The sequence below is a fragment of the Microtus pennsylvanicus genome, chromosome 6, assembly GCF_037038515.1.
Source record: "Microtus pennsylvanicus isolate mMicPen1 chromosome 6, mMicPen1.hap1, whole genome shotgun sequence".
In the NCBI taxonomy this organism is placed as follows: domain Eukaryota; kingdom Metazoa; phylum Chordata; class Mammalia; order Rodentia; family Cricetidae; genus Microtus; species Microtus pennsylvanicus.
The window spans coordinates 108244203-108268889 of NC_134584.1; the positions used below are offsets into that span (position 1 = coordinate 108244203).

At 40.2% G+C, this 24687-nt stretch overlaps 1 protein-coding gene across 1 annotated transcript in view; it reads left to right on the forward strand.

Moving 5' to 3' along the window:
- The window catches only part of Glg1 (golgi glycoprotein 1), an 85829-nt gene that overhangs the window by 22566 nt on the left and 38576 nt on the right, over nucleotides 1-24687 (forward strand). The window contains exons 2-7 of the mRNA XM_075977312.1: nucleotides 11905-11937; nucleotides 13830-13916; nucleotides 16333-16548; nucleotides 20563-20766; nucleotides 22030-22101; nucleotides 24283-24466. Of these exons, the coding sequence (XP_075833427.1) occupies nucleotides 11905-11937; nucleotides 13830-13916; nucleotides 16333-16548; nucleotides 20563-20766; nucleotides 22030-22101; nucleotides 24283-24466 (796 nt within the window). The remainder of the gene's footprint in view (nucleotides 1-11904; nucleotides 11938-13829; nucleotides 13917-16332; nucleotides 16549-20562; nucleotides 20767-22029; nucleotides 22102-24282; nucleotides 24467-24687) is intronic.

A 24687-nucleotide genomic window follows, 5' to 3' on the forward strand; every position in this document is an offset into this window, starting at 1 on the left:
TGACCCAAACTCTCAACCTAATCTCGTTCCAACAAGGATGGTATCCCATCCATTTACAAGGGCTCTATTTGCCTCCCACTTGGCCTCAATTCTCAACATTGCCACTTTTCAAAAATAAGACTCCCAACACAAGTACTTTGAAGGAAGCACTCAAGCCATAGCATTTGCCTTAGGCTATTGAGAAGTGACGCATCAGTAAAATTTCTTTTTTTTTTTTTTTTTTTTTTTTTTTTTGGTTTTTCAAGACAGGGTTTTTCTATGGCTTTGGAGCCTGTCCTGGAACTAGCTCTTGTAGACCAGGCTGGTCTCGAACTCACAGAGATCCACCTGCCTCTGCCTCCCGAGTGCTGAGATTAAAGGCATGGCGTGCGCCACCACCGCCTGGCTCTCAGTAAAATTTCTTACCTCCCTTTCCAGTTCAGCTTGGGTGTACGGTTCAGTCTGACCTCAAAACCTCATAATCCTTCTACCTCAGTCTCCTAAGTCTTAGAATTACAGTTGTATGCTGCATTAGAATTTTTTTTTTAATTTGTTGTCTGTGTGTGAGGGGGTGTTTTTTGTTTGCATGTATGTATGTGCACCACTTGTATGCCTGGTACCTGTGGAGGTCAGAAGAGAGTATCGGATTACTTGGGAGGCAGAAGCAGGCAGATAAGGAGTTCCATCCAGGCCAGCCAAAGTTATATATCCTGTCTCAAAAACAAAACAGAAGCCAGAACATCACTTGTGTTAGGTAAGTATTCTTTCATTAACTTCTCTCTCCACCGCTTCATAGCTTAAATTTATTCCTACTTAATAAGAAAACTTTAATTTAATTAGATTTGTTAGAAAGAAAGAAGGTGTGTGTGTGTGTGTGTGTGTGTGTGTGTGTGTGTGTGTGTGTGTGTGTGTTTTGCTTGCTTCTCTGTATGTCCACCTGGTTACTTGGTACCTGTGAAGATCAGAAAAAGGCATCAGATCCTCTGGAATTGGAGTTATGGATGGTTGTGAACCACCATGTGGGTGCTGAGAACTGAATTCAGGCCTCTAAGAACAGCAAGTGTTCTTAACCGCTAAGCCATCTCTCTAGCTCCTATTTTATTCGTTTGGTTTTTTTTTTGTTTGTTTGTTTGTTTTTTTTAAATCAGTATCTCTTTATGTAGTTCTGGGTGTCCTGGAGCTTGCTTGTTATCTACACTAGGCTGACTTTGAACTCACAGAGATCTTCCTGCCTCTGTTTTCTGAGTATTGAGAATAAAGGAGTGTTCCATGCCTGGCCTACACTTTAATTTTTGAGATTGTTTCATTTTGGCGTTGGGGCATAGCAAAAAAATTATTTATTTATTTATTATGTATACAATATTCTGTCTGTGTTATGCCTGCAGGCCAGAAGAGGGCACCAGACCTCATTACAGATGGTTGTGAGCCACCATGTGGTTGCTGGGAATTGAACTCAGGACCTTTGGAAGAACAGGCAATGCTCTTAACCTCTGAGCCATCTCTCCAGCCCCCCCCCCAAATTTTTTTATTTATATTTATTGAGCTCTACATTTTTCTCTGCTCTCCTCCCTGCCACTCCCTTCCCCTCTTCAATCCTCCCCCAAGATCCCCATGCTCCCAGTTTACTCAGGAGATCTTGTCTTTTTCTACTTCCCATGTAGATTAGATCTATGTAAGTCTCTCTTAGTGTCTGCATTGTTGTCTCAGTTCTCTGGGCTTGTGGTTTGTAGGCTGGCTTTCTTTGCTTTATGTTTAAAAACCACCTGTGAGTGAATGAATGCATGTGATAATTGTCTTTTTGGGTCTGGGTTACCTCACTCAAAATAATGTTTCTAGTTCCATCCATTTTCCTGCAAAATTCAAGCTGCCTTATTTTTTCTGTTGTGTAGTACTCCATTGTGTAAACGTACCGCATTTTCCTTATCCATTCTTTGGTCGAGGGGCATTTAGGTTATTTCCAGGCCCTGAAAGCTGCTATGAACATAGTTGAGCACATGTCCTTGTGGCATGATTGAGCATCCTTTGGATATATACCCAAAAGTAGTGGTATTACTGGGTCTTTGAGGAAGGGTGTTTCCTAATTTTCTGAGAAATCACCACACTGACATCCAAAGGGGTTGTACCAGCTTGCACTACCACCAGCAATGCAGAAGTATTCCCCTTTCCCCACAACCTCCCCAGCATAAGTTGTCATCAGTGTTTTTGATTTTGGCCATTCTTACAGGTGTAAGATGGAATCTCAGAGTTGTTCTGATTTGCATTTCTCTGATGACTAAGGATGTTGAACATTTCCTTAAGTGACTTTCAGCCATTTTAGATTCTTCTGTTGAAAGTTTTCTGTTTAGGTCTATTCTCTTTTGTTTTTTCAAGTTATTTATTTATTATGTATACAGTGTTCCCACTTCCCATATGACTCTGGCTTATGTCAAGTTGACATAAAAAACTAGCTAGCATATACAGTTTCTTAAAGAGCCTGTTTTGATATAGATCTTATATTAGGAAATTACTACTTTAAAGGGCATATATATGATTTGGAAATATGGGGAATGTTTATAAAAGATTGTATCTTATTACTATTTATTAATTTATCAACATTTGTTATAGTTGTATTGATATATTTTTGAGACAATCTCACTCTGTAGCCAGGGCTAGCCTGGGTTCCTCAATCTGGTCTTCCGTCATCAGTGATATTCCTTCCTTAGTTCCTGAGTGCTGGAATTATACTTGTGGCTGACTATCATAGTAACCTGATTTGGTCTAATTCAAGTGGTAGACTAGTCTCAGAATTAAATTGTTCCCTTAGAAGCACCAGTAATTTGAACTAGGTTCTATAAAAAGATCTGCACATCCTAGAGCCTTGACCTATTTGTTTTTCTCAGACTATTCCTGAATTTTAAAAAGAGGGGGAAAAAAAGGAAGGATGTGACTGATCCCTGGGTTTGGTACCAAGTGAATGAAAAAAAAAGAAATAAAAAAGAAAAGTATATGCCTGCTCCTAAGTAGGGTGGAAGAGAAAGTTTATTGTAGATGTGTGGCGGAGCATAGTCAGAGGCAGGGACATCACGTCCGTAGCGGACATGACCCTGAGCTCTGAGGAGAGGGGAGATGGGAAGGAAGAGGGAAGGAGGTGTCCAGCAACCAGGTGCCGCAGCCATGAGACACAAAAGAAAAGGGGTAACCAAAATTATTGGATTATATAGGGAAGGGTAGCTGGGGGAAGGGCTTGCCAGCCTGGAGGGTCCTATAAGAGGAAGGGGTAGAGGGATGCAGGGAGAACCTGGTGGCCAGCATCTGCTTTGATATGTTAAATAGGCACCTTAGCCATCAGTTCCAGGTTTGAAACCTAACAATTACCTTACCTGCCTTTCCTGACTTTTATCTTTTTTTTTTTTAAATCAAACATGTTCCTATAGAAGTGAATAACTTTAATATTTGCCAGCAGTATTGTCTACCACCCACTTAGGGAAGAATCCAAGTAATGAAAGTAAGTTAAACCCACTACTCTAGGCTTAGTGTAACATGCTTATTTGGACTGTGGGAAAACAAAATAGGACCTTCCTTGAGATTTTTTTAAAAAATCAAAACCTTATAGTTATCCCACCAGATATCAGGAGATAACAAATAAATAAGCCTACAAATGATCAGCATGGGGTCACCTGTGAATAATGATTAGATGGTTGTGTTAGGATTTGTGGCTTACCTCTTTATCACACAAATTAGTAGAGCCAGAGTTTGTATTTTTCTGTGTGTTTGTTTGTGAGAGAAGTATTGAGACAATGTCTCATGTAGCCCAAGGATTGCTTCCAACTTCAAAGTGCTGGCATTGCAGGCACCATGGGCAATGGCACCTAGAGAAAGCACAACTTTTCGTGAGTCAGCATTGTTAGCAAACATACAACCTGTGCTGGTCACTGTCCTTTGGAAAAGTAGTATTCAGCTGCACCCCCTGGATGATCAGAAGTAAGGCACTGAGTGGAAAGTAGTCTGAATCTGTGGAGACATAGGGCCAATTTTCCAAGACTACAAAGAGTTTATCCCATCAGAAAACAATTTTGTTACATTCAGTTTGCTTTGAGGAGCAGGCTTTGGACTAGGTTAGTAATGAATTGTGCCTGTGTTATTTGTACTGCCTTCAAATTTTCTCAAGGACATCTTTATTGGTAAGCAAATCTGTTGTGAATTTAATACCTAATACTTAGGAAAAGCAACATGTTCTTTTGTATTCCTCTGGTGGATGTTTTGACTTCAGTTGATAAAACTTTAGGATGCTTAGTGTTCTAGTTATCATCCAGTTCTCAGTTTCTGTCTCAGAACCTGGGATAGTTTCTACCTTATGTCTACACAAAAACCCACAGCTCTCATCTTAAAGGGGTAGTTTATTCAGAGCCATCTTGAGTGACCATAATCCAGGAAACACAGATATAGGTTATGCCAAAGTCCATGTTCCAATGTAGTGGCAGTTTTGTGAAGATTTTATAGTTTTATAGAACAGAAAAAGTCATAAATCAAGTTTAGAACACACCGATGGGAACATTAGAGAGATTTCCTGTAAGCTGAAGACTTTATCTGATGGTATTCTCAGCTTTGGGGTTGGCAGAGGCTAGTGGTCTGCTAAGTCAACAGATTCTAAGACTTTTTATCTGTTGTCACAAGATGCTAGTTCTGTCTTGGGGCAAGGAATGGGTGTTCTGGAGGGCCAGAACTTAGCCCAAAGTAATTAGCCTGGACCTGCAACTTTCCAGTCTCTCCATTGGCTGAAATTCTAATCAGCCAATCGCTGCAGAAAGATTCCTTCCAGGTGTCCTCCTCCAGTTAGTTGTAGGAATCTGCTAACTTCTCTGGCAATGTTCAGTGACTTAAGTTGTACGTGTTTTTGTATTTATGTCTCCTGTACAAAAGCATATTGAATCTTTATGAATCCCAAACCCTAGGGAAAGAAGTCTCAAAGCTTGCCCTTAGCAGTCTCCAGTTAAGTCACATAAACTTCTGTAGATGTGTGCTGTAGTTCTTTTAGTCAGAACTCTCTGTTTTTTGAGACAGGATTTCTCTGTGTATCCCTGGCTGCCTTGAAACTCACTCTGTAGACCAGGCTGGCCTCAAGCTCACAGAAATCCATCTGCTTCTGCCTCCCGAGTGCTGGGATGAAAAGCATGCACCACCATCACCATTCAGACTGGCCAAGATCTTGTCTGCCTCCCTCAGCCTTCCAGGTGCTGGTTAGTGTTATTCTACCAGCTCTTCCTTTCCTTACAACCTGCTGTGAATTTATGGAACTTAGAGGAAGACCTAGGAACTTTAAGTCTTAAAAGCAACTATTTCAGTTTTGCTTTTCCTGAAGGAGGAGGGTAAAGTACAAGAATAGCCACAACTTCTGAGTCACTGATGTAGAAAAGCTAAGTAAGGTGAGCAGAGTTCTCATAATTCAGGGTGGCTCTTAATCCAGGTCCCTGGTTTTATCTAATTATGGCATCTGTCTGTATCTGAATTTATCATGTAACTGTCAAACTAAATCATTTTAGACTTTAAAGAGCTTTAGTGGGTAAAATTGCTTGTCATGCAAGCCTGACAACTTGGCATCCCTGGGACTTACAATAGAAAGAGAACCAACTTCTGAGGTTGTCCTCTGTCCTCCGCACTTGCACATGGTCACATGTGCCTGCACTCACACAGATAATACCTCTCTCCCCCGTGCTGGCTAGTTCTAATGTCAGCGTAACACATAAACTAGAGTTATGAAAGGAGGGAACCTCAATTGATAAAATACCTCCATAAGATCTGACTGAAAGGCATTTTCTTAATTAGTGGTCCATAGGGGAGGGCCCAGTGCATTGTGGGTGGTGCCATCCAAGGGCTGGTGGTTCTTGGTTCTATAAGGAAGCTGGCTGAGCAAGTCATAAGGAGCAAGTCAGTAAGCAGCATGCCTCCATGGCTTATGTGTCAGCTCCTGTTTCCAGGTTTCCCCTCTGTTTGAATTCCTGTCCTGACTTCCTTTGGTGATGAAGAGCAATATGGAAGTGTAACAGAATAAACCCTTTCTTCCCCAACTTGCATTTTGTCATGGTGTTTTCATTGCAGCAATAGGAACCCTAGCTGAGATACCCCTACAATAATAGTAATAATTAAAAATTTAAAATTAAGAACCCAAAACAGTAAGTTTGTATATTATACCTGACCACCCTACCATTCCATCTTTCACGGGAGAGGCACCAGACTGAACACATACACTTTAAGCTGTTCATTATTTACTTGTCATTCCTTGAAAACCTAGTGTTGCTACCTGCAAGAGTACGTCTGGTCATGTTAGTTTCTCTGTACTTGAGTAGCTTTGTAAAATTCAATATAGTTCCCTTTATCTGGAGTCTGTTATGTTGCAAGACATGGAATATCAGTTAAGTAACAGCTTATGTCAGCATTCAGCCACATGGGTTTTTATTGGAGTCAGGCAAGTATCTCCAAGTATGCTCATCCTCTCTCCTGTCTTACTTCCTTTGTTTGCTGCCATTACTCATATACCCTCCAAGTTCCTTCTCGGTTTTATTTACCACTGCATTGGGATGGATACGTGTGTTAGGTTCTCTCTTTCCTGATGCTAGTAACTTTTTTTCTTTAAATATTTATTTATTATGTATACAGTGTTCTTCAAGTCAGAAGAGGGCCAGATCTCATTACAGGTGGTTGTGAGCCACCATGTGCATGCTGGGAACTGAACCTAGGTGCTCTAGAAGAGCAGTAAGGGCTGTTAATAGTTGAGCTATTTTTTTCTAGCCCCAAGTTTCAGCTCTTAATTCTCTATCCTTATCATGTTATCATTTGAAAAATTTAGGCATATCTGTATTAGTCAGGGTCTCAGGAGGAACAGAACATATATGTATTTTATATACATATACATACATACATACATACATGGGGTTTAGATGCTGTGGTCCAGCTAGTTTAACAATGGCTGTCTATCAATGGAAAGTCCAAGAATTCAGTAGTTGTTCAGTCCACAAGGCTGGATGTCTCAGCTGGTCTTCAGTATACACGAGAACTGAAGAAGTAGCTTCTAGCTGGTGAAGAAATGGACTTGCCAGTGAGAGCAAACAGGCAAAGAATACAAGCTCTCTTCTTCCTTGTCCTTTATGTAGGCTGCTACCAGAAGGTGGGCACAGAAGAAAGGTGGACTTTCAACCTCAAAAGATTAAAAGTGGATCTTTCCATTTCAAATGATTTAATAACTCTAGATATAGTCAAGTCGACAACCAATTCATCACAATATTGTATTTGGAGGTTTGTCTCCTGTCTGCCAGTTCCCAAATAACAACACTGAGGCTTAATATTAATTACAAACTGTTTGGCCTATTACTTAGGCTTATAATTAACTAGCTTTTTAAAAAAATATTTATTTATTATGTATACAATATGCTTTCTACGTGTATGCCTGCAGGCCAGAAGAGGGCACCAGATCTCATTACAGATGGTTGTGAGCCACCATGTGGTTGCTGGGAATTGAACTCAGGACCTCTGGAAGAGCAGGCAATGCTCTTAACCGCTGAGCCATCTCTCCAGCCCTTATTAAGTAGTTCTTATGACTTAAATTAACCCATCCATATTATTCTGTATTTTACCAAGAGGCTCATGGCTTGTTACCTAACATCTTGCTTTCCTGGCAGCTGCTGATGTCTCTCAGACTCTGCCTTCTTTTGCCTTATATCTTTGCTTGGATTTACTGCCTGGCTGTATTCTGCCAAATAAGCTTCTTTATTAATCAGTGGTAATAAAACATATTCATAGCATACAGAAGGGCGTCCCACATACAATATCCCCAATGTATATATATATTTATTCATGAAATATCCCAACATTACAGATATTTTAAAATACCTTAGAACATATGAGCCTGGGAAGATACTTGGGAGAGTGTTTGCCTTGCAAGCTTGAGAACCTGAGTTTGGACCTCAGGATGCACGTGGAAAGCTGAGTGTGTTGGTGCACACTCGTAATCCTACCCATAGGAGATAGAGATGTGCATCTCTGGGGTTAGCTGGCGGGCCAGCATAGCGTCTTCAGGGAGCCTTGTCCTAATGAGATACAGGGTGAGCAGTTACTAAAGAATGACAGCCAAGGTTAACCTCTGGCCACTGACACAGTCTTTTTAGTTGTTTCCCGGTTTTTTATTGTTGTTGCTTTTGTTTTTGTTATGTAGAAACAGGGTGTAATGTCTTCCCTGCTGTGTGGCTCAGATTGGCTACTCCTGGGTTTCTTTGCTTCAGCCTCCCAAGTACTTCCCCACTTTTCCTTTCACAGAACTCATTCTCAGTGGTTCCCAACCTTCCTGATGCTCTGACCCTTTACTACAGTTCCTCATGGCATGGTGGCTCCCAACCATAAAATTATTTTCATTGCTACTTCATGACTAATTTTGCTACTGTTATGAATCATAATATAAATATCTGATATGCAGAGTGGCATACCTCAAATTCTACATTTGTTTGACTTAGCAGTTTTTCTATACTGCTGTATTCTTGAGCTACCTGAGATTAGAAACTAAAGTCTTGAATTTTTTATGTCTTACAACAACACCTATCATAAGAAATATATATTTGTTAATTAATTTCTTGTGATTTCACTGACGGCTAGAAAATGAAAGAACATTCCCAGCCATATTCTATTTTAGTAATTCTAGGTTTTGTGTCCTGTGGTTTTTTGTTTTGGTTTGTTGTTGTTGTTTTTTCCAGACAGGATTTCTCTCTGTAGCTTTGGAGCCTGTCCTGGAATTTGCTCTGTAGACCAGGCTGGCCTCAAACTCACAGAGATGCACCTGCCTCTGCCTCCCATGTGCTAAGATTAAAGGTGTGCACCACCACCGCCTGTGGGCCTGTGCTGTTCTTTTGAGATTAAAGATAATCTAGTGTGTCTAAGTTCACAGTTTTGAGGAAGTAGGTGTGTTTTATCTGATGGAATGATTTGATTGGGGTATTGTAGAATTAGCACCCACATCTGTTTTTGTTTGAAATTTTTGGTTTGTAGTTCATATCCCCCCCCCCCCCAACGCTGGGATTAAAGGCACCGAGCCAACATGCCTTTTAATTCCTTACCAAATGACGGAATAATACAAGTTTCTCCTACCATTTCTTTAATTTTCATTGGCAGTGATATGCCTCTGTTCACAAAATTGTGAAAACATTGTTTAAATCTTATATTTTTCATGATACTGATGTGTTTCTCTTAGCCACTTCTCTGGTCTTTTATTCTAAAACATTTCAAAGTTTCCAAAATTAACCATTTGTGATTATATTTATAAATCCTTTATAGCCATAATGTCCCATGAATCTTCAAAGCTTGATATTATAACCTAGAGAAACAAAATCTAGCAAGAAAATGTAAGACAAGTTTATGTTTAGTTGCAAATCAAGGTAGTAGGGGTTGTGGGGGTGAGAACATTGGGCCCTAAAGCCCCACCAAGGAGGAGGTTGCCCCAAGAGACACTCACAGCGCGGTTGATGTAATAGCAAGAGGAATTTTTATTCTGCCACGGCAGAGGTCCCTCAGCCTCGAGAGAAGGACGCCTGCTTTGTCTATTACAAGCTCTTTTAAAGGAAAAAACCACAAAATCAGGGAGGGGGTAGTACAGAATCAAAGGGAAAGTCCAAAAATCATTTGTCAACTATTTTGACTAGTTCATACAATGGTCAGCTAACTCTACTTGATCAATGTTATGGCGGTTACAAGGAGGAACACCTGCAGGTCGTCTCACCCCAGTTCCAGGGTCCGGGTCTATTGAAGAAAGACTACAATGGGGATGGAAAGTACTCAAAGCTCCCATGCAGGCGTGGTTGGTTACCAGGGTCCTGGTTCCCAGGAAGGGGGGTGCAGTAGTGCTAAGGTGCCTCAAAGTCTTTCAAGATGGATTAGATTAGCAGACAAGGGCACCTGCTGACAAGCCCAAGTACTTGAATTTGAATCCACAAGGTCAAAAGAGAACCGGATCTCACAGGTTGTGCCCTAACTTCTGTACGCGTGCGTGCGTGCGTGCGTGCGTGCATGCGTGTGTGTGTGTGTGTAAAAAAGACAATATCAAAAAAAAAATCAAGCACTGGCTTCTAAAGTAGCAGTTCAGTGTCAGGTTATGTCATGCCTTCATGAAAATACACTAGTCTGGTTGTCAATGGTTTGGCTCTTACCAGTTAAAGGGTTGAAGATTTTGTTTATCATTTCCTTATAGGGATATTTGTTTTCTTGTGCAAGGTTGTGCAGCCTATTTGGTTAGGCTTTGCTCTAGCTAGTGGGTTAGATTCAGATCTGTTTCCTGTGTCTTTTCCATGCTACCAGCAGCCTGGACACACTTTCCCAGGGGAGCCAGGAGTACTAGAATACAATGTTAATTCCACAGATTCAAGAAGAAAGACCACTGACCCAAATCATGGCCAAATTAGTTAAAACAAGAATTTTTTAGTCATGTACACATGCTGTCTTTTCCTAAAGATAAAGTGCAAGGGATCAGCACGGAATGTGGAGAAGTTACATAAAGGTTTTTGTAGTTAAGGAGTAGGGGGTTTCCAGATGGGGGATTTGGTGGGCAAGTTGGCAGGGTTACAGGAGCAGAACATAAGCATAGCAAGTTGGTCATGGCAACCTCCTGAAACACATGGTTGCAAGGTGGTCATTACAACAACCTCCTGAAACTAAGGCAAGAACAGGCAGTACAGAACCACTTGTAGTTAAGGTTACAGGTGGGGGCACAGCCCAATCCTTGAAAAACAGGTTTAGTCATAAACAGGAATGAATCTTGTTTGTCTTTATGGTGGGATGGCTTTTAGGCCTAAAATGGAGTTTATCAACAAACCAAACCTCCCAAGCACATTTACAGCTTTTGTTTATATGTTGACATAGGATTTCGATATGTAATTCTGACTAGTCTGAAATTCACTATATAAATCAGGCTGGCCTCACACTCAGAAAGATTTGCCTGCCTCTGACTCCCAAGTGCTGGGATTAAAGGTATACACCACCACTGTGCTGCCCGTTTTTTAAAAAATATTTATTTATTATGTATACAATATTCTGTCTGTGTGTATGCTTACAGGCCAGAAGAGGGCACCAGGCCTCAATACAGATGGTTGTGAGCCACCATGTGGTTGCCGGGAATTGAACTCAAGACCTTTGGAAGAGCAGGCAGTGCCCATTTTGAGTGTTAATTTATGATGTTTGGCTCTCTGTGTTAGAAACAAGAAAGAATACTCTCAGTGTAGGGAGCATGGGAACAAAGTAAAGTGTAGTGGCATGTCATTTGTATTTTAATAAGGAAAGTTTGAAGATCTGAAAGTAAAACAGTCGTCCGTCCGTGCCCCCCCCCCCTTACAGACCAGGTAATGGTTAACACACACCTTTAATCCCAGTATCCACAATGAAATGCACCTTTAATCCTAGTGGTACACTTCTTTAATCCCAGTCCTCGATAGGATTATAAAATGGGAAGACACAGCTCTCATACACAGTCTCATTCTGATATTCCAGGAAGCTGTCTCTTAAAGGAGCAGCAGTTTTGCTGCTAATGCTGAGTCAGGAAGCCTTTTCTTAAAGGAATCGTGCCTCTGCTTGCCTCTAGCAAACAGAGCCTACCTGAGAAAATGTTGCTACCAAGACTACGTGTTTGACCCTGTTCATTCTTTTGTCCAGCCCACTCCTCTTTAGCATTCAAAATTAGAAAATGTCATATAAAAAGAGTCCTTCTGGTGCTGTTGCTTTATAGCATTAGGTGTGCCTTCCTGTTTCCACATTGCACTGTAGACAGAAAAGGGGTTGTTCCTCGTGTGCAAGCCTGCTGCATTGTCCTCCGGGATCTGGAAGGAGTGTCAGCTCCAGGGTACTCCTTGATTAAATATCAGATTCTGACTTTATTTCTGTGATGTTTTAAAACATCTTTCTCCTTTTTTTTTCTTCTAGCCTGAGAATGAAATTTCTTCAGATTGCAATCATGTAAGTACAAATTTTCAGTAGATTACCATATGTGCTTTATAAATATGATGACCGATTTTAGGATGCTTTTTCATCTTTTTCTAGAAGCTTTATATTTTCTCTGATTCTATTGGTTTTAAAAGGATGATAATTGCATTGTTTAAGAAATTTTATAAATACTATTTTGTTGTAGAAACCATAAGGTGTGGCTCATGGTCGTCCTTATTACAATTGCCATATAAAAAGAATTTGTGTTCTGTTTATCAAATTAACAGGATATTGCTTTTCTTTTTTTTGTTGTTGTTGTTGTTGTTTTATTTTGGTTTTGGCTATTGCTGGTTTTTTGATTTTCGAGACAAGGTTTCTCTGTAGCATTGAAGCCTGTTTTGGAAGCTCAGTAGACCAGCCTGGCTGGCCTTGAAATCCCGAGTGCTGGGATTAAAGGCCTGCACCACTGCGACCTGGGTGACAGCTTTTTTTTTTTTTAAAGTTCTTTCATCAAGATAACTACTGTGAGCCAAGTGCAATAGTGCATACCTTTGGAGGCAGAGACAGGGAGATCTCTGAGGTAGAGGCCAGCCTGGTTTACATAGTGAGTTCCAGAACAAACAAGGCTACACAGAGAAACCCTGACTCCAAACAAAACAAAGCCATATTTATTATACTGTAACACTTTCAAAGGAGACAGATTGCCAGGGTGGTGGTTAAACTCCTGAAAACATTAAATAAATAATTTAAAAATCAAAACCAAATAACCATATAACAAAGGGTCAATCAAGTGTTTTCAGGGAATAAAGACAGATATTTCTGAACTAGAGTCCGAGCAACTATCCTTAATATTGATCTGTGGAAAGCACTGTTCTGTGAATTCTCAGACAAACTCCATCACATCTGAACATTTGGGGCAAACTTTTTGGAAGTAGATATTTTCTCTAAACATAACAAAACATCACACACAGAATATCAGTATGGGGGTTGTTTCACTAATAAAAACAGACATCTAAAAACCAGGATTGCTAGCTCACTCCTGTCTTTCTAACACGTGGTGGATTTTTGTTTAATTTTGGTTTGGTGTTTTGTTGTTACTGTTTTTGTGTTTTCAAAACAGAATTTCTCTGTGTAGCCCTCAGTGGCCTGAAACTCACTCTCAGGCTGGCCTTGAACTCACAGAAATCCATCTACCTCTGCCTCCCAAGTGCTGAGAGTAAAGGCATATGTCACTACTGTTCAGCTAGTTTTTTTTTTTTTTGATATCACACAATTTAGAATTTTTTTTAGTTTTACTTTTAATTGTGTCTGTGTGTGGGTTTGTGCACTTAGGTGCCGTATCCATGGAGGTCAGAAAAGACTGTCAGATGCCCTGGAGCTAGAGTTACAGTTAGGCACCTCAGAACCTGGGTTCCGCAAACTGAAACTCTAGTTTTCTGCATAAGCATTATATACTTGTTTGTTTGTTTGGTCGGTTGGTTGGTTGTTTGGTTTTTCGAGACAGGGTTTCTCTGTAGCTCTGGAACTCACTCTGTAGACCAGACTGGCTTTGAACTCACAGAGATCTGCCTGCATCTACTGACCTGAGTGCTAGGATTAAATCCATATGCCATTACCACCTGGCTAAGCAGTACATATTTTAACCACTGAGCCATTTCTCTAGCCTATGTACTACATAATTTTAGTTCATAGTTGTAAAAACATGTCGTTTAGAAAGAATGAAAAAAGAACATCTAAATGGTGGGTGCTGCTTTAATTATGTTTGTATATATTTTGTGTTTTTTTTATCTGAATGAATGTGTGTTACTGGAAATGTAAATATGCTTTATATGGCTGTATAATTAGTCTTGTAATTTATAGTAGTCATTGATGACAAATAACCAGAGAATTTTTGTTTTATTTTGTCTTTTTCGTCTTCAACCCAGTTGTTGTGGAATTACAAGCTGAACCTGACTACTGATCCCAAATTTGAATCTGTGGCCAGAGAGGTTTGCAAGTCAACTATATCAGAGGTAAAGTGGAAGTAATTTTTGTGACTATTGTGATTTGTAAGACAGAGTAGAATCTGTTGACCAACCTCCTTATTAAGAAAATGACTCAATTGCTTTACTTTTCTTGGAGTTCTCATCTGCCTTGGTTGTGATACAAGAAGGATATTTAACTAGACTTCTTTTTGTGACTACCCACTGAAACAGTACAATGAAATCAGGGTGGTTTTTTTTTTTTAAGATTTATTTATTATGTACACAGTGTTCAGCCTCCATGTATGCCCGCAGGCCAGAAGAGGGCACCAGATCTCACTACAGATGGTTGTGAGCCACTATGTGGTTGCTGGGAATTGAACTCAGGACCTCCGGAAGAGCAATCAGTACTCTTAACCTCTGAGCCATATCTCCAGCCCTGAAATCAGGTTTTTGTTATTTCTCAGATACACAGGACAGCTGCTGAGACTATCAGAATAGATTTTTCCAGAGATCTATAAACCTTCCTAAATGATTTGGCTATGGGTGTGTTGAGCACATATATCAGATAATAGGCATTAGTGTTTAGAAGGTAAATTATAATCATTATTTATATAAGTATACATTGAGTATAAAGAGAAAAACAATTAATGAAATTGTATGTCAATATATAGATGTTTTGTTTTGAGATGGAATCTCACAGTGTGACTTGGAACTCAGTATGTAAAACTCTAAGATCCACCTTCCTATGCTTCCAGAGTGCTGGGATCCAAGACATGCACCGCCACAGATGGCTTTTTTTTTTTTTTTTTTTTTTTTTTTTGGTTTTTCGAGACAGGGTTTCTCTGTAGCTTTGGAGCCTGTCCTGGAACTCCCTTTGTAGACCAGGCTGGCCTCGAACTCACAGAGATCCACCTGTCTCTGCCTCCCAAGTGCTGGGATTATAGGCGTGCGCCACCACCGCCCGGCCACAGATGGCTTTTTTAAATTTATATTAGAATTCAGAAAGACAGAGATTTCTAACTAAAGTGTGAGACTCAGAAAGAAAAAAAAATTGAATCCTTCCTCAACTCCTAAATGCTGTTATCACAAGCATTTGCCACAATACATGGTCTCCAGGTGATTTAACCAGTTACTCTGACTCTGTTAAAAATTGAGGTTCAGCCAGGCATGGTGGTGCACACCTTTTATCCCAGCCTTTGGGAAGCAAAGGCAGGTAGATCTCTTGAGTTCGAACCCAGCCTAGTCTCCATAGTGAGGTTCAAGACAGGCAGGGCTCTGTAGAGAAAGTCTGTCTAAAGAAAATAAAAGGATTTCCACAGTTCCTTTATTTGAGTGGTGAAAAGACATTTACTGGCTCGGTGTAAGTGGCATTTGAAAGGATAAAGATCCTTGGTCCTTAGTCTTTCTTTTTTTTTTTAAACAATTTATTTTTATTTTATGTGCATTGATGTTTTGCCTTCATATATGTCTGTGTGAGGGCATCAGATCCCCTGGAGCTGGAGCTACAGACAGTTGTGAGCTGCCATGTGGTTGCTGGGAATTGTACCCTGGTCCTCTGGAAGAGTAGTTTGTACTCTTAACCACTGAGCCATCTCTCCAGCCCCCGGTCCTCATTCTAAGGCTGCAACTGTTTTAATACAGTTCCTCATGTGCTGACCCCCAGCCATAAAATTATTTTCATTGCTACTTCACAAATTTAATTTTACTACTGTTATGAATTATGGGTCTTAGGTAACCCCTGTGAAAGGGTCCTTCAACACCCACCCCAAGGAGTCACGAAAGCCTCAAGTTCCATGTCCCTTTCCCAGTGCCCTACCCTCTAGGAATCAGCATGTCTAGCTATCTAGAAACTCTTAAACTCTGCTGTTCCAGTTTTTATGGAGACTTCATTGTGTATCTAATATTAAAGTGGGTGGGGAAATCCAGCCAGGCCTGTCAGCATTCTTCTTGGTCTCTACAGCATTCTGTGGTTTTGGCATGACCCCGTGCAATAAGAGGGTTCTCATGATCTAGTAGTACCAGGACAGGATAGTTCAAGAGTTCAGAAAATGTAATAGCCATATTCTAGTTTTGAAAGACAGGAAATGTTAGGGCTTCTATGTCCTGAATCAGGAAAGAGAAATCCCAGTTTCTATGACCTTGCTTGGGCAAGAGAGTCAATGAGGACCAAATTCTATGTCTCTACCATATCATGATATAACATCATCTTTCCTTAAAAACCAATGTATTTCTAAACATCCTCCTTTTTGTCTCTTATGTAAGAGCTTTTAATGACTGAACTCAGGCAGAAGCAAGTGGCATCTCTGAGTTGAAGGCTAGCCTGCTGTATAGAGAGTCCTAGGCTAGCCAGGGTTATATACTGAGATATTATCTCCAGCAACAACAATAACAAATAAGTTTCTTGGTTTGAATGTGGTTTCTTGATTTTAATTGTGTAAAGTAGCTAGTTTTTTTTTTTTAACAGATTAAAGAATGTGCTGAAGAACCAGTTGGTAAAGGTTACATGGTTTCCTGCTTGGTGGATCACCGAGGCAACATAACTGAATATCAGTGTCACCAGTACATTACCAAAATGACAGCTATCATTTTCAGTGATTACCGTTTGATTTGTGGCTTCATGGATGACTGCAAAAATGATATCAACATTTTGAAATGTGGCAGTATCCGTCTTGGTGAAAAGGTATCTACTACATTTACTTCTCCAGTGAACCTATGAACTTGTAAGTGAAAACCTTCTCTCACATGGGAGAAAACTTGGACTTGAGGTGATAGAGAACGAACTTGTACAGACACTTCCTATGATCCAAGACTGACTTAGGGTATTTGTAGGTTGTAACAAAATACCTAATAGAAGTAGTTTAAGGAAGGATGCTCTAGGGGCAGTGATAAGGTCTCAGCCTCCCTCATTGACAAAAAAAAAAAAAAAAGAAAAGAAAAATGTTCCTTGCTATGTAGTTTCCTCTAGGACCTCAGGGAATGTTTAATGCTCTAGGGCCAAACTTCAGATTTGCTGCCACTGAAACTGACCTCCAAGGCCCAGAGAAGAAAGGATTCATGGCTAATCTGTCCTCACCCTTCCTCTGTATAAGTATGTAAAATAATGTTACGATGTTCAACTTTAGTGATCCCCCCCCCCCCCCCCCCCGAGATGAGTTTTAGAACAAAGAAGGTACATTTTCAAAACCTTTGGAGTTTTCTAAGTAAATGTCAGAATGAAAGGGCAGGTCTCCAGAAGTGAAAGTACAAATGATTCACATCATGTAGAATGGCTAACAACTGCTCAGTCGTGGACCTTTGCTACAGCGTCCGGACGTCTGCACTTTTGTTATATATCAGTTTAGTAATCAGTTATCTTGAATAGTTGAAATAGTGTTTTCCTTCAGTCCACTGAAATAATCACAGGAAACTTAAAACTAGAGAATGGTAAAAACCCATCAGACTTTTAAATGCTTATCAAGACAGTATTTTTCAGACAGATTTTTTTCTTATATATAATTATATAAAAATATTGCATAACTAATAAAAATTTATTGAGTTTTAAGAGCATTCACTGCTCTTTTAGAGGACTTGTATTTGGTTTTCAGCATCTATGTCAGGCAGCTCACAACTAAATCTAACTCCTGCTCCTGGAGATTTAATGCTTTTGGCCTCTGAAGGCACTAGCACTCATATATGTATAGCCCCCTATCTACCTACCTACACACACACACACACACACACACACAAAATTTAAAATAGAATAAATCTTTTTAAAAAAATGGGCAGAAGATGGTGTCTGGTAAATGGCACATAAGGTAAAGACATTTGCAGTCTAATGACCTGAGTTCAGTTTCCTAGGTCCACATGAAGGAAGGAAAAGAGCTGACTCCCATGAGTTATCCTCTGATCTTCTCTTGGCACCCGTGCCATCCACTCCAACCCTCCTCTACACAGAGACCTTGGTTTAATCTCTAGCACCATACACTTAAATAAATCTAGCTGAGCGTGGTGATGCACGCCTCTAATCCCAGCACATGAGATGCCGAGACCAGCAGATCTCTTGAGTTCAAGGCCAGCATAGATTGTGGTTTGTAAGCTGGTTTTCTTTACTTTATTTTTAAAAACCACCTGTGAGTGAGTACATGTGATAATTGTCTTTCTGGGTGTGGGCTACCTCACTCAAAATAATGTTTTCTAGCTCCATCCATTTGCCTGCAAAATTCAAGCTGCCTTATTTTTTTCTGCTGTGTAGTACTCCATTGTATAAATGTACCACATTTTCCTTATCCATTCTTCAGTTGAGGCACATTTATGTTGTTTCCCGGTTCTGGCTATGACAAACAATGCTGCTATGAACATAGTTGAGTACATGTCCTTGAGGCATGATTGAGCATCCTTTGGCTATGTGCCCAAAAGTGGTATTACTCGGTCTTGAGGAAGGTTGTTTCCTAATTTTCTGAGAATCATCACACTGACATCCAAAGGGATTGTACCAGCTTGCATTCCCACCAGCAATGCAGAAGTGTTCCCTTTACCCCACAACCTCTCCAGCATAAGTTGTCATCAGTGTTTTTGATCTTGGCCATTCTTACAGGTATAAGATGGAATCTCAGAGTTGTCTTGGTTTGCATTTCTCTGATGACTAAGGATGTTGAACATTTCCTTAAGTGTCTTTCAGCCATTTTAGATTCATCTGTTGAGAGTTCTTTGTTTAGGTCTGTACCCCATTTTTTAAATTGGATTGTTTGTTCTTTTGACCACCAATTTCTTGAGTTCTTTGGATATTTTGGAGATCAGACCTCTGTCTGTTGTGGGGTTAGTGAAGATCTTTTCCCATTCTGTTGGCTGTTGTTTTGTCTTGTTGACTGGGTCCTTTGTTTTACAGAAGCTTTTCAGTTTCAGGAGGTTCCATTTATTAATTGTTTCTCTCAGTGTCTGTGCTGATACAGCAAGCACTTTTTCTGCTTTCTTTTTCTTTTTTAACTTTATTTTATGTGTATTGGTGTAAAAGGATCAGATTGCCTAGAACTGGAGTTACAGACAGTTGTGAGCTGCCTTGTGGGTACTGGGAACTGAACTCTGGTCCTCTGGAAAAGCAGCCATTGTTCTTAAACACCAAGCCATCTTATCTTGGAAGCCCCCCCCCCCCTTTTTAAACAAGTTTTGTGTAGCACAGGCTGGCATGGAATCTGCTAAGTAGCTGAATGTGACCTGCTTCAGTTGCCATTCGTGATCTGTGATTTATAACCTCCCAGGAATGGCACCTAGAGTCTTTTGTAGGCTAAATACTCTGCCATCTATGCCACATCCTCAGTACACCTTCCTTCCTTTCTCTTTTCTTTGTTTTTTGCTATTAAGCAGATAGAATTTCACATTAGCTAGACTGACCTCAAGCTTACTATATAGCTGTGCTAAGATTATAGACCTGTCCCAGTATGCCCAGAAATTCTTACAGCGTTACCCCATACAGCCTCCCAGTGCTGGGGATTGAATACATGAGCTGTGTATACTAGGCTACCATTCTTCCACTGACCCCAGCCATAGACATAGTCACCATTGTCAAATATTTGTTTGTAATTCAGTTACCCAAAGGGCAGAACCAGATAGGAACTCAGAGTAACTTTGTAAATATCTTTTATTTTGAAAAAGTAGCCAGGTGTGGTGGTACATACCTATAATCTCAGTAATGTCAGTGCTGGCTTCTAATTATTTATTTCTCTGTGTGTGTGTCTCTCTCTCAGTCTCTTCCCACTCTCACCTGCTGTGTGATGACACACATGGAGATAAGAGGAAAACTTGGGAGAGTGTCATTTCTCATCCCACCAAGTGTTTAAGATTTTATTTATTTATTATGTATATAGTATTCTGCCTGCATGTATATCTGCAGGCCAGAAGAAGGAACCATATCTCATTTTAGGACAGTTGCTGGGAATTATAGTGGTTGCTGGGACTTGAACTCAGGATCTCTGGAAGAGGAACCAGTGCTCTTAACCACTGAGCTATCTATCTCTCCAGCCCCAATGTCATTTTTTAAGAATTTCTGACCATATATATATATATATACAAACTAAATAAATAACTTAGAAAACTTTAAAGCCTACTGTTTTAATAGAAGGGAAGAGCTCCTGACATTTCAACCATAAAAATATAAGAACTCAAGACCTTATTATTAGTGCTAAGCTATACCAAAATTCCTAGGATTTCAGGGCTGGAGAGTTGACTTTTGTTAGAGTTCTGCTCTTGTAGAAGATCAGAGTTCAATTCCCAATACTTTGTTAGGTAGTTCTTAAGCATCTGTAACTCCAGCTCCAGGGGACATGATACCTTCTTCTGGCCTCCACAGGGACCCATACACATATGCAAATACAGATACACACATACAAATAAATAAAACTTTTTGAAAAAAATCTTAAGAATAATTTCTAAGAATCCTATTTTCCATTTATAACGTGCGTGTGTGAGTGTAAGAGAGATAGACCCATGGAGGCCAGGAAGCTTTGGATCTCCTGGAGCTGGAATTAGGGACAATTGTGAATCACCAGCATAAGTAGTAGGAACTGAATCCAGATCCTCTGCTAGACCAGAATGTGATTCTTAACTGCTGAACCAACTCTCCAGCCTCTACACACACCTGCCCCCCCCCCCTTTTTTTGAAGAGCAACTGTTTATTTGATCTCTGTATGGTGAAAGATTTAAAATATCCTTGCTATTTTAGGATGCACATTCACAAGGTGAGGTGGTATCGTGTTTGGAAAAAGGCCTGGTGAAAGAAGCAGAAGAAAAAGAGCCGAAGATTCAAGTCTCTGAACTCTGCAAGAAAGCCATCCTCCGGGTGGCTGAGCTGTCCTCAGATGACTTTCATTTAGACCGTCATTTGTATTTTGCTTGCCGAGATGATCGGGAGCGCTTTTGTGAAAATGTGAGTCACTATGAATCTGTTTTTCTTTTTTTAAATATCTGTAGTACTGTATTCCAGAGTGAAATACACCATCACAAACAGGCACACATCGGAAAGCCACTAAAGTAGAAGATGGAATTGGTTTCAAGGTACAAAAAATAGTGTTGGGTGCTCAGTCTTGAAGATGTAACAACATGTAACTAACAGTTTGTTTCTGACAGTCTGAATACATTATTTTTCTACTTTCTCTTACCTTTTAATTTCAGGGTTTTGTTTTTGTTTTAAGACATGCCATCTCTACATAGCCCCGTCTGTTCTAGAAGTCACTATATAGCCCAGGCTGATGTTGAGCTCACAGAGATCCATCTATCTCTACCTTTGTCCTCTGCCTTCCTATCCTAGTGCTGGAATTAAAGGCAAGGGCCACTGTGCTGGGCACAATTTCTGTTCTTCAAAACCTATTTTGTCTACAGTGAGTTGATGGCGCATGCTATATTCCCAGCTCTCAGTAAAATAGACAGTAGTCAGTGAAGGCGTAAGTCATAAACAATGCCACACCAGTTTGGAATTATGATTAATAGGGTGGTATTTATTTAAAGGGGAAAAAACTTACAGATCACTGTCAGCCCTCTGCGCAACCAGGAAGGGAGTCTAGTCGCCGGCGGAGCAGGAAGTGAAGAGAGAGAGGAGAGGGAAGTGGCCGCTTTTTTAAAGGGAGAGAGACCACGCCCCAATGGGCTGGTATCTCAGCAGCGATAGGCTGGAGGAGTGGGAGGACCTCCCGTAACAAGTCAGGTTTGGTGGCAGGGACTGGTAGATCTTGTAAGTTGGAAGCCAGTCTGGTCTATAGATTTTCAGGACAGCTAGGGTTGCACAGAGATATACTGTCTCAAAACAAATAAAAAAATATCTAACTTTAAAACCTTATCCTTGGCTAGAGCTTGGCCTGCTGATTTCATGAGACAACTTCCAGTCCCCTTTCTTCTTTTCTCTATGCAGAGAATTGAATGCAGTCCCTTACACGTTAGACCCCTAAGCTTTGTACAAACTTCTCTGATCTCTTTTCTGACTCAGCAGAGGACTGAGTGACCTCTGTGTCCTCCCTTTCTACATGCCGTTTTGAATTTTTAGTGTTAACTATCGGAGCCACTGACTATAAGAAAGAGACTCGCTTGAGTTTTCTAATTATCAGTGTATTTAATAAAGGTTCTGTATAAGACTGGGTATATCATAGCGTAACTACTTAGCTAATAGTAATCATCATGTGTATGTTTTCTCTTACAGACCCAAGCTGGTGAAGGAAGAGTGTATAAATGTCTTTTTAACCATAAATTTGAAGAATCCATGAGTGAAAAGGTACCAGTTTGAAGGGAACTATTGTTTTACTATTTTAGAAAGCTTCAGCAAACAAACTTTAGTTTCTTTTTTTGGTTTAGATTTGGGTGATTGTTTCTGGAGCATAGTCTCATACCCCAGACTGTCCTCAAACTCAGGATGGAGCCAAGGGTGACCTTGAAGTTCTGATCCTCTTTCTTTTACCTCCCAAATTCTGGGATTCACAGGTGCCACCACTCCTGGCTTTTAGAACATTCTCCGACACGGTTGTCTTGTGGTCTTTCCAAAGGGTTGATATCAAAACACCACCCACATACTCAGATACCAAATATCAGAGGGTGGTCAGTCAAGTTTCTTATACAAAATAGCATAGTTTTTGTATAATAACCTATGCACATTCTCCTGTGAACTTTTAAGTGTCTAGATTGCTTAAAATGCCTCACTTGCCAGGTGGTGATGCAAGCACCTTTAATCCCAGCACTCATGAGGGAGAGGCAAGTGGATCTCTGAGTTTGAAGCCAGCCTGGTCTACAAAGCAAGTTCCAGGGCAGCCAGGGCTACACAGAGTAATCGTTTCTCAAAAAAACAAAATGTGTGTGTGTGTGTACACATGTGTGTATATATCTCACACTGTGGATGAGGTGATAACTGCAATGATTGTTGCTACATTATATTGTTCAGGGGGTGGTGACTAGAAGATTATCTGTATATAATTGGTACAAACACAATTTTCTTTCTCCAAAATAATTCCAATCTATGGATCCACAGAACTGACTTTACAAAGGTATGAATTACTGATACATATACTCTCCAGAGCTGAGACACTTGTTTAAGTGCACTGAGTATATTTAGGCATCTGGTGTGATTGCACATGCCTGTGATAGATACCCTCACTCAGAAGGCAAAGGCAGGAGGGTCTGAAGTTTGAGGCCAGTCACGGTACATAGTAATAGTCCATCTTAAAAAGCAAGTAAGACCTGACAGACTACTCAGAGAATAAAGGCACCTGCCTTCAAGCCAGATGACCTGAATTCATCCAGAATCCACATGATTGAAGGAGAAACTCAACCTTTGCAGGTTGCTCTCTGATCTCCACATACATGTTGTGGTGCACCCACCGCCCCCCCCCACTCACATACAAAGTAAATAAATAAATTTTGAAAAATATATTTGTCTTAAACCAAGAAAACGACACTCAAATTGTGATGCTTATACAGTGAGCAGTCATTTGAGATTAAAATTGGAGAAATTTTTAAGTGAGAACCAAATTAATGTCAGCTCTGCATACTCAGGTAGTGTGTGCTAACCATCCTAATATCCTTCATTGGTAGCCAGCTGTTTGATTTTTTTCTTACTTTATTTATTATGTATGTAGTGTTCTGGGCACCAGATCTCATTATAATGGGTATGAGCCATCATGTGGTTGCTGGGAATTGAACTCAGGACCTCCAGAACAGCAGTCAGTTCTCTTAACCTCTGAGCCATCTCTCCAGCCCAGCTGTTTAATTTTTTCAGTATTATCTCCTTAAATGTTCTTATTACCCTTAGTCCTGTCACTAAATGGACAGGACTTTGTAATGCTTTGAAAAGTAACTAATTTGCAATTCTATGTTTTGATTTCTTATACAGCTCAAGTATTTACTGTCTTCAGAGTAAACAGAAAGCCTGTTCAACAGCACAGCTGTCAGTTAGTTCTTGTGAAATTTATACCAGGAGTATGGCTGAATAAGAAAGAATACTTTGTGTCAAGTTTAGTGTGTTAGGACCCAGCAGACATCTGTGTGCTGCCCTTCTAGCAACAATTAACAGTTCACCACCAGATTCCAGAGTTTCCCATTGATTTACTCCTAATTCTTTTCATACTGTTCATTATTTTTTTGTATATGAATTTTTTGCCTGTATGCATGTATGTGTATGTTGGCAGAAGTTAGAAGAGGGTCAGAATCCTGGAACTGGAGTTATAGAATGCTGTGAGCTATCGTGTAGGTGCTGGGAATGGAACCTGGGTCCTCTGGAAGAGCTACAAGTGCTCTTAACTGCTGAATCATCTCTCCAGACCCTAGAGCCAGATTTTAAACAAACTTAGATAGGCATTTTGGTAAAAAGTACAGTTGTTGACTTGCATGATTCTGAGTGTCTTCTCCTTATCAGATAACTGAGCCATGTTAAGTGGTCTTACCTCCCCTTACACTCTTTCTTCAGTGTAGAGAAGCACTAACAACACGCCAAAAGCTCATTGCCCAGGATTATAAAGTCAGTTATTCACTGGCCAAATCCTGTAAGAGTGACTTGAAGAAATACCGGTGCAATGTGGAAAACCTTCCTCGGTCCCGGGAAGCCAGGCTCTCCTACCTTCTGATGTGCCTGGAGTCAGCTGTGCACAGAGGTGATTAATGCTTCATTCCTCTTACCTCTCATTCCTTCTCAGTCCCCTTCTGAAGCTTCTTGTGCCTATAACTAGTCATTTCCTAATGTTTCTTTCAGACCTTTTAATTTGTACAGTGGCTACTGAAGCATTCTTTAGAATAGTGGGATAACATGTTACACAAGTTTTAGGTCAGAGTGACTTTAAATTATGGCTCTAAATTATACCAACAAACTAACTAG